The following is an 11132-nucleotide window of genomic DNA, read 5'->3' on the forward strand; positions in this document are numbered from 1 at the left end:
CTACCTTTATCTATTTATTTATATTAAAGTGAGAGTGACTACCTCACACAACTACATTGAGTCTGAAAGCTATTTAAATCTCCAGCGCCTGGGTTATTTTGTTTTACATAGGCACAATATGTATGTGCCACCTGATGCTGGACTAATTGCCATTTGCAGAGAATTACCAGATCGGGTACTTGCTGCCGCTAGATGCACTGTGTATGGGCCATCAAGTACCGATGGAAAGAGGTGACCGGGCTCGAGTAAATGGAACAGCGATTCTCACCCAATTCATTTTCCTCTCTTGACATCCTCTCTTCTCACTCTATATCCTTCACCTCATTAATCTCGTGTCCCTTTTGGATACCCACCCTTAGACCTAGAATTGTTGCCTCTTTAGGGTCCTCCTGTACATGCCATTTTCTGATACTGCCTTTCTGCAATATTATATGCAACGTGATTTACAACTTCTTTTATAAAATGCTATTTGCAACCTTTTGCCCCTTTCTTCCTTCTGTATCTCCTGTTCAACGTTTTTCTGAAAAAAAAACAAAACAAAACCAAAAAAAAGACAAAACCACTTGGACAACAAAGGCCACAAGAGGTTTTTATATGTTCTTAAAGCCCATTACCCACTGGCATTAAAAATCCTTTTTTTTTGCAGTAGTAGAAGCATATAAAGTGTATGTGGATGGGACCTATTGATTCCAAAATCCACTGGCACTTGCAGTGAGGAGCAGCAGAATAATCTTTTGGACACTCTAGTCAGTGGCGTCACTAGGGGCGTGCAGACCGCACTGGGTGACACCAGAATGATGGAAGCTGGGAGCGGGTGCTGCACGATAATGTCACAGTGCAGCGTCACTGAAAAGCCGACAGTGTGGGGAGAGTCTCTGGGGGTAGCCCAGCATCTCCGGGAGTGCTGAACACGTCCCCAGAGTGATGAAAACCGGGGTCTGTCAGAAGGACACGCCTCCTTTGTGGAAATATGCACCTTTTTTGGGGTCCACTGGGTGACACTAACTCTAGTGACACAACTGACTCCAGTTACTGGTGTTCATTGCCAACGTTACTACCACAGGGAAAAAACATGCTCACAGGTCCACTTTAACACTTTACCATTTCCTGGCCAGGAAGAACAAACCTGAGCTGGTATAATGTAATCAGCAGCATCCCAGATCCTAGAACCTAGATCCGACGTGTTTGTCACTGCAACTCCCTTCACTTTGGAGGTTACCGAGCTGACCACTGTGTCAAATTCCTGGTAGCCTTTCTCCCAGACAAAAACCCACCTGCCAGAAGGGGGAGAAACAAATGTGAATTAATGTGTCCATACAATTAAGAAACTAAACCATGCATGGAATTTGATATGGATTAGTATTAAAGTATGGTAAATAGCAGATTTGTAAGTTTACCACAGTGATTGAAGATGCGTTAACACTGCAGTTTATTATTACTGAACTGTTACGATGTGTCGAAGTCCACTCCTATTCAACATGGAACTGCCACCTTCGCCAGAAGCGTAATGTTATGGCACAAGGCTATGGTGCATTCTCATGTGCAATTCCAAATGTGCAGTCACCTAGGTCTGTGTTCAGGGTGGGAGCAGGATGTACAGCCAGCCTGAGAAAACTGGGTCTTCTCTGCACTCTCTTCTCTGCAGGCTGCCTCATTAGCATAACGCCATCACTAGATAGAGTTATGTTTTTGTTAAAAACTGGGAACAGCCGTCTCCGGAGGTACAGGTGCATCAGATCTTATTAAATATTATCGGGCCTTACATCTTGCTCCATGTACACACTGGCATGGCCCTCCAGAGAATAGCGTTTGGACAATAATAAAGGCTAGCCCTTTGTCAGTATATTCACCATCTAGTCAATCTATGGTGCTCATCTCACACCCGCGTAGCGCCCATTGCACTATTACCGACAGTTCACTGAAAAATATTTAATTGGGGTTTCTGTACCCGATTTTACCAACTCCGCTCCTACCATCCCTAATTAGGTTATTTATGAAGTAACCCAGTCTTTCCCCCAGGTGCTGATCATCGTTCATTTCATTTTTGGTCTTGACATAATCTCTTTCCATTAGATATTGTACCATTATGCACCTTCCCTGGCTTTGCCAGCCTACAGTCTCACTACTCGCTACTCCCACAGACAGTCTTCCACCAATTCCTGTACATTTACCGCTTTTATAACTCTTTCAGAACCCTCTGCTCCTACACCTAGCTCTCCCATAGAATCTCTATGCCGACACACTCAGACTACTAAAGGGGTCCAATTTCTACTATATATCAGTTATTGCTATACCATTACCAACCCCAAAAGGAGGCAAAGTAATTAGCATGGGAACAAGATGTAGGCGAGACTCTGGCCCCTCAAAGAATGGTCTAGAATCAGATTTGAGGTGTCTAAGAGGGGAATTCAATATGAAACGTAAACTTCGCTGTCGAAGTTTACGTTTCATAACTGAGCTTTTACCTGGGTTAAAGTATCGGGCGCGTGCCAGCTTATCCCCATATTCAATATGAAACTAACGAAAACGGGAGCTTGCGAAGTGGGATTTGCGTAAAGTTACGAAATTTTCCTTAAAAAAATTGTAGGACCCCCCTAAAGTTGTAAAAACATGGGGGATCACTATGGGTACCCCCGTTTTAGCCTGTAATCGAAAGTCGGGGATTTAAATAGCCGCAGCAGGTGTTTTTTCCCGACATTGAAGAAGTGATGCAGAAGAGCACTTAGGTTATTTTTTTTCGTTTTCTTTAAGTGGTCACATGAAAATGGGTACTAGCATATTTTGATGTCCCTAAAGTAAGTTTTAAAAAATTCTGCATTTGTGCACCTGCCGCTATAAATCTATTCTAGAAGACACCTGCCACATACTTGCAGAATAGCCCTGAACCTATTTCCCTATTCTTAAACAATTTTTTCCCATTTTTTTTTTCACCCCAATTTTTTAATTAATTTTTTGGGGTGTCCCTATTTTTTTTTAAACTATTTTTGACACAGTTCTTTTTTAAATGTCATTCCCAGGGGTGCAGGCTATTTTTTTAAGCCTGCACCCCTAAACCCCAATTCTGCACTTTTTTTCGACACCTATTCAATGGTGAAAAGTTATCACAGTTTTTTATCAAATACTTTTTGAACCTGCGAAAAGTCTTTGAAATTGAATACGGTGTAAAAGTCAAACCTGCAATAATGACGTCATAGGTGCGATATTAACGCAAAAACTGAGTTTTCGCTCCCATATTGAATACCCCTATAAGTGTTCATCTCTGTGCATGCTAAAGAAAATGCTTACAAACTTTACTTTCATTGGTACCTTGTCCCCACCAGTCTTCATGCAATTTACCAAACTGCTACTGATCTATGCTGGCGTGTGGGTGGTCAATGGGGAACCATAATGCACATTTGGTGGTCTTGTCCCAGAGTCCAGCAATACTGGAAGGAGATCCAATATTTCATTAAATCAATAACAGGTGTCTAAATGCCAGATACCCCTTTGTATTCTTTACTATCTCGTCCTAGTCCTCACCTTCCTCGCCCAACACAAAAATTAAACATTTTGAATTCAGCTAAATCTGACACAGCAACAAATTAGAAATTGACTGTATTCCCCTCTTTATCAGCCACAATCAACACAATCTGGTCCACATACCGCACAGAAAGAACCACCTCGGTGTTACATGGCACGCCAGTCAATTTTATAAAAGTTTGAACTCCCTGGACAGAATCGATATGATTTATGGAATCCCGACACCAGCATCCCGGCAGCAGTGGAAATCCCAATCATCCTCAGCTAAGTATTAACTAACCTAATTCCACCCCCTAACCCTCCCTTAGGGGTGCCTAACATTAACCTCCCCCCCAGTACCTAACCCCCCTCTAAGTGCCTAAACCTAACCCCCCCTCCCCGCTGCCCACACCTAAGTCCCCCGGGGGGGTGCCTAACCCTAACCTCCAACCAGGGGTGCCTAACCCCACTTCCCCTAGCCTAACCCTAACCTCCCAGGGGGGTGCCTAACCCGAAGTCCCCCCCGGGAGCCCTAAACCTAACACCCACCCTGTCCCCCCCCCCCCCCCACGGCTTTCCTGCGATCGGGATGCCGGGCGGCGGTCTCCCAGCATATGTCTAATGACCCTTGCCAGGATATGACGATCGGGAAGCCGGCTGTCGGGATTAGGTCTGCCGGCTTCCCGACTGCATACCCCCTGGACAGAGCACTTTCGGGACGAACCTCCCTTAACTACTATATAGTTCACATTCTCATTATTGACTCACTGACTTTGGCGGCACACACCGACTGATTCCCCCTCTCCCTTTTATACTTAACTTCCTCCCTTCCCCTCTAACCCCGAGGTTCCCAAACTCTGTCCTCAAGGAACCCTAAAGCTACCTACATACTATACAATTACTGGGATCGTTTCAGCGTTTCACTGATAAAAACGGTAAGAAAAAAAATCTACAAACGCATTCCTTCGAATATCTGATCTGTATATCAAGAACGAAAATCTCGGCCTCAAATTCCCGATATGGAGCAGTGTGCACATTCTCAGTAACCTGCCCTTGTTTCCTATGTTCTCCTGTCACTATGTCATCATCCTTGTGAGTGGACATATGCAAATCAGTGTGGTGTGGTGAAAAATCGCTAGCTCCTATGGAAAATTGCATAATGTGTAGCACAGATATTGGGGCAGTGTGCTGAAAAATCGCCCTGTTTCTCGTCCCGATCAAAAAAATCTGACAGTGTGCAGCTAGCTTAACGGTCCAGGTTTCAAGGATTACCATGCTTGGGCACAGGTGACTTAATTAGTACCTTAGTCAATTTGATTTAGCCATCTGTGCTCAACTATGGATATCCTTAAAACCTGAACTGTTAGGGTGCCTTGAGGACAGAGGGCCTGATTCAGAGCCGCTCGTAAGCGGCCGCTCGTTCGCTCCGAGCGATGTTCGCACATCTGCGCATGCGTATGGGTCGTAATGCGCATACGCCAACCAGTCAGTGCGGTCGGAAATCGTGTGTTTGCAAAATAGCGAGTGCCTGCTAATTTGAGTGACAGGATGAGGCATTTGTGGGTGGTAACAGGGGAAGGTGCTTGAAAACGGGGAGTGGAGATCCGAACTCAGGCGTGCCAAACGGTCAAAACGGGCGTTTTAAGGGTGTGCATAATTAACAAAGCAGCGTCATCGACCACGTCACTTGGTTGTCTCTTAGCCTGAACTGTTCACATGATTGCGGTAGGAAAATCCAACCACAAGCACTGCGAGCAGTTCAGACGCCTTTCGATGTACTCAATCTAATAGCGGAGATGACGTATGATGCGAACGGCCAGGGGGCGCATGTTTCGTTCGCTCGCTCAAACAGAGGCGTCAACAGACCGCAAAGAGCGATCGCTCAATTTAAATAGCCGGCCCCTTTTTCTGAACGACCGTTCGCAAATAGCGTCCGGCTCTGAATCAGGCCCAGAGTTTGGGAACCTCTGCCCTACAGATTTCGTCCAGATAGGTGGTTAAGCCCCATAATTTAACTTTTCTATGTTAGCATCTCAGAGTTGATCACCTACCAACAGCTACTGTATATATTATTACAATTGCTTATTTTCATCTGATTATTCACTTTTCTTGATCATCTCATCCCCCGTTATGTCCTCCATATTACACTCTATTCTGTGTAAACACTTGAAAATCTTTAATAAACAGATTTAAAAAGAAAAAAAAACTAAGTGGGAACAGCATAGTTTGATCAATTTTCCATATCTTGCATAATTTATACCAGGTTATAGGAATAGCAGAAAAAAAGAATTGAAATAACACATAAAGCAATGATTTCTTGTTAAATAGCAAGAAGAGGTGATAACCCCTTTCTACTGCTTTTTTTCTGGAGAAAAGATCATCACTGCTTGACAACTGTCCTAGAAAATCGATTCACAGCATCAGGGCCGGCTCTAGGGGTGTTCGACCAGTGCGGTCGCACAGGGGCGCCACCCGTAGAGGGGCGGCACCCCTCCCCAGCATCTCGATTTCAGCGGGACAATATTGTCCCGCTGTTCCACCCGCGGGCCGAGGTGGCCCGCAGGTGGTCAAATCGGGAGGCTGGGGACCCCCACCGCTGCAGCTGTGCGGGGGTGCCGGACCCCCGGAGTGTGAATGGATGGAACCATTCACTTGACGGGAGAGGGCTGGGGGAAGCCCAGCCAGTGACGGAGTGCTGGGCTTTACCCCCAGCCTGACGTTATTTGGAGGCGTGCCATGCGGGCACGCCTCAAAATAACGTCACACAGGGGGCGTGGCCTATGGTAAATAGACCACGCCCCCAAATTCGATTGCACGCGGCGATGTTAGGGCGCCTTCTCAAGGTCCGGCACAGGGTGCTCCAAACCCTGGAGCCGGCCCTGCACAGCATATTGGTGCTTCAAACTCCTAGCAATGTCAGTGGTTACACAGCCAGGAGCTCAATCTCTCTGCTGAGGGAATGAGGGCACCGCAATAGCATGGGCTGTAGCCACACAAAGCCCAGCAGAGAAGAGCTCTAAAGCTTTGTACACACTGGAGCGATTTCGAATCGATTTGCCGTTTCGTAACGACAAATCGCCTACATAGCTCAATGTGTACTGGCGATTGCGCGCCCCCGCAATTGTGTGTTACACATCAAACCTAGCGCTATCACTAGAGACCTGTAGTAAGTTAATGAAGTCGGAACAGTGATCGTTCATTAACTCGTTCAAGTGTGTACGAGCAATCTCCATTCAATGGCATTTGTTCCGATGTCGGAACAAACGCATTTCGCTCCAGTGTGTACCTAGCTTTAGAGCCACTCAGTTGCCAGGCATGAAGCACCTGCTACCTGTGTTACCACAGCAATTATGGCACTGTAAGTTTATGAGGATGTAGTCGGCATCCTGACAGTCAGAATACTGGCTCCGGAATACCGACGGTTATCAGAATCCCGGCTCCGGCATCCCGATGGTCGGAATCGCCGGCTTAGATTTAGGCACTACGGGGAGGGTTAGGGATAGGCTGTGGAAGGGGAGGGTTAGAATATTTCCAGAAATCTGTTAGGATTCTGACTGTCGGGATGCCGCTGTCAGTATTCTGTCCATCCAGATCCTGATCCCGTATCCAACCGAAGTTTATGTGCTCCCCAGGAAGGACATCAACATGACAGATGTTAATAGGTTGTATAAGCTTCCAATCTGTGGCTTCATGTACTTTCTTCCAGGCCCTGACCTGGCTGAGCCACTTCATGCAGCTTCTAGAAGAACAGGATAGACAGCAGGCTTTGCACAGCCATGCTACCAGGTCCTGAACCTGTTGTACATACTGGGGAAGAACGCTCAACTTACTTGGGAGCACCTAGGCACTGATGTCTGACTGATTCAATTGTTTTTTAAGTTGTGATAATTAATGAAGGCCCAGTGTTGTAATTCAATTGTTCTGGGCGCTCATTAATTATCGCCCTCTCCGCCCCGGGTTTAGCCATTTAAAACCGCTTAACCAGTCTAAAGTTCTGGTTAGGGCGCGCTAACTGCGGTTAGCGCACCCTAACCAGGGGGTCTCTCACACATTTCTGCTCGTACCAACCTGATGCAACAATTGAATTGCTCCATCGGGCGTCTCAGAAAAAAAGCCACCGGCAAAACAATTGAATTCCCCCCTATGAGTCAGGAGACACATTGAGGGCTGATCCTCACCAATGAGAATAATTCCAGAGACACTGCGTGAGTGCTATAGGGGGATATGTATCCAAGCTTGTAACTGCCGTTTTACAGGCTGGGTTTCATAAATGGTAGTTAGGAGCTACGATTGGCTGGTACTTTATTTCTCTACAAGCTTTGATACATCACCCGTATAGTGCCCAAGCTGTCAATTAGTTAAATATGGAATGAACAGTTACATTATACAGCAGCATAGTTGGCACAGTGGTGAGCATTACTGTTGCAGAGCCCTGATATCAGAAATTAAATTCCTGACCTAGACATTATCTGTTTAGAGTATGTATGTCCTTCTCATGTCTGTGTGTGCTTCTTCTGACACTTCAAAAAATATTGGTAGGTTACTGGCTTCGGACGAAAAAAAAAAAAAAATTCCCACATGAAAGGAAATAGAATGGGACTGATGTATGAAATTTAGGGCTCGATTCAGACCCGCTCGCTAGATGCGTACGCTTGCTCCCAGCGTATGCAAGTTTCAGCAGGCAGGCAGGCGATCACACAGCAAGGCTTTAACACGCCCACTATGTCTTGGCGTGCGATCGCTCAGTGTATGCAGATGCCCAGCAGCCTGCCTTAAGATGCCCACTTGCGCACGTCATTTCCAGGAAGTGTATGCAACCATCGGTACATCGAGCACCATCGGAGGCGAACGCAGCACTTGAGGTTGACTATAACTTGCCGCAAGCACTGCGATCACTTGAGTGTAAAATCCAGCCAGGTGACGTGTACTATGACGCTGCCTCATAATTATGCACGCCTCTGAAACGGCGTTGAGACGCTCAGGCACGCCTGCGTTCGCATCTCCACTCCCCTGTTTCTAGCAGCCAGCCCGTCACCACCCACAAACTGCTTTTCCTGGCACTCACTCTGCTGGGCAGTCTATGTGCAACGAGCGAACTCTTCACGATCTCTAGCACTGGTTCGCGCATTGCGATGCATAAGCATGCGAAAATCGGCCAGCTACGAGCGAACGCACCCTAGCGAGTGGCTCTGAATCAGGTCCATAATCTGTAAAGCCCTGCATAAGTGTGCACAGAGGGTTAACTAGTACTTTCTGGGCACCAACCTGGTTTTTTCTTTTACACGATTGCCGCTTTAAAACATCGGCCAGACTCGCCAGGAATCTCACCGATGCCCGAAAGTTGCAGACCATTACATTTACCCCTAAACATTCATTTAATAACTACTGGAAACTGGAAATAGGTCTGCCAATTTTAATACTTGTTAATCAGTCAATGTAAAAACATCTACTCCATGCATGCACTGCATATCACATAACAATAAAAACATAAGTCACAGTTGTAATCGACAAGCTGTTTAGGTCCGTGGTGTCCATTTACCAAAATAATGTTAGACGAATATGACTTAGCACATATAATATAACATTCACAGAGCAATGAGACCAGTGAACATCTGTTGTAAAGTTAACAAAGAGTATCCTGATAAGGCATGTGTCACCTGTCTGGTTTAGATATTATGTATGCATAAGGCCAGGATGTGCTATGGGAAAAATGTGGTTAAAATGCAGTTTTCGTGGGCTTGACCGCATTTCTCATATGTACCAAGCTGCGGATGCCACACATTCCAGAGCTTAGACCAGGTGGGTAACACCACCACCTTCTGGAAGGGATCCAATCAAATTCCTCCCAGGGTCCCCCCACAGCAGTGTGCGCCGTTCTGTTCACGCGCAGAGGGACTTCTGAGTATTAAACCTGAAAATTCCTCTATCGCAAACGACAGCCCTTATCGGGAGAGTTGTCCTTCGTACTTTTAATCACATTTCTAGGTACATACCGGTGTAATTATCACTTATGCACACGATAAGTGGCATATTAACTATATAGGAGTTCTGTTGCGGTCCCTTCCTTTTCCGACAGCAGCCTGTCAGACTTAATGTAAAGCAATCCAGGGTTTGGACCCCGCAACTAACGCCATCTGAAAACTCATTCCCCAGGCAGCACTAACAGTGCATGTTTTCCAGATCTCACAGAATCATAAGTGAAATAATTACAAAATTAGCTCCACATCTGGATCTTTTAAAATGTGTCACCCAGAAATGAATACACCTGTGCACCAACTAGGAAACATGGAGACCATGCGCTGTTAGTGCTTCCTGGGGAATAAGTTTGGGAAACACAGCACTATATACAGAACTTAATATAGTGATGCATGTGGTGCCCACATAATTAATCAGTGATTTAAAAAAATAGACAGGACATAGTAACATGAATAAAGTTAATATACAGACGTTATACAGATAATTAGTACACCACTCCCCCTAAACAGAAAGCCTAGATCTGCAATACAGTTTTTACAATGAAAAATGTTGAGGAAATGAGATTACCAGTGATGATACCATTGTGCAAGCTATATGTACATTCTCAGGAAATCAGCTACACAGGGCAAACCCCTTCCAGTATGTCCAAATAACCTGGCAGAATATACCAGAGACATATGGCAGAACTCCGAGCATGAACCTATACACACTACCTTAGCCTTATATTACATTACTCACTGTATAGTGACAGCCTGAGATGAAAAGCCATTTATACAGTACATATAAACAGAATACTAGTGTACCATACCCAATGACATATGCTAGGATAAGCAGCTGTACAACTCTGTTCAACAATCCAATCTTCCTGCTCTTAATGAGAGCTATACGCGGCGTGCTATAGTCAAAGATACAGCTGTACACCTCCACGCAGCAGCCCCTGGCAGACATGGCTTGTAGTACTATGAGAAAAGGAATTGCCAGCAGGCAAAGGGGACTTCTGAACTCCAGCAGGTCATATGACTGGTGTTCATGCCAGGGAGTAAGCTACACAGCGATGGGCGGGGATAGATTCAGATTGCTTATCGCCACCTGCTGGTCCGTCCTGGAACAATCTCCTCTCACTGTGGATTCCGGTCCATGAATACAGTCTAATGTTTTCCTAGGTCCGTATTCAATTTGAGGCGAAATGTCAGAATCGGCGATACGATTACGTCATTTTCGCCTATTTCCAATAACCCCATATTCAATTTGATTGACTTTTCGCTGGTGCTAGTCAATGTAAAAAAACGGGGATAATTTTTCGCTTGCCTTTAGATCTATGTTAAAAAAAGGGAAAAAACAAAATCGGGACATCCCCCAAAAAAATTAAATTTTGAGGTAAAATAAAATAAAGGGGGAACAAACACTAAACTACCGTAATATTTCAGAGGGGTTCCCAGGTATGCGGCAGGTGTTTTCTTCGTTGCGGGGAGTTGCAGCATTTTTGAAGAATTTTAAAAAATCATTTTAGGGACTTAAAAATATGCTTGCACCCATTTTCATGTACCCCAAATTTAATGGCCATAGTTATTTTTCCCCCAAAAAAAGCTTCATAGCCTCATTTATGCACCTGCCGCTGCTATTTAAAAACCCGACTTTCTTCTGCAGGCAAAAACGTA

General features: G+C 45.3%; 1 protein-coding gene across 1 annotated transcript in view; it reads right to left on the reverse strand.

Annotated features, from left to right (window-relative positions):
- Positions 1-10553, reverse strand: part of P2RX4 (purinergic receptor P2X 4) — a 45897-nt gene extending 35344 nt beyond the window's left edge. Inside the window, exons 1-2 of the mRNA XM_088449188.1 lie at positions 10283-10553; positions 1127-1274 (exon numbers count right to left, since the gene is read on the reverse strand). Of these exons, the coding sequence (XP_088305314.1) occupies positions 1127-1274; positions 10283-10422 (288 nt within the window). The 5' untranslated portion in view covers positions 10423-10553. The remainder of the gene's footprint in view (positions 1-1126; positions 1275-10282) is intronic.
- Positions 10554-11132: the final 579 nt, after the last annotated feature.

Source organism: Taudactylus pleione, unplaced genomic scaffold (genome assembly GCF_031769625.1).
Source record: "Taudactylus pleione unplaced genomic scaffold, aTauple2 ptg000479l, whole genome shotgun sequence".
Lineage (NCBI taxonomy): Eukaryota > Metazoa > Chordata > Amphibia > Anura > Myobatrachidae > Taudactylus > Taudactylus pleione.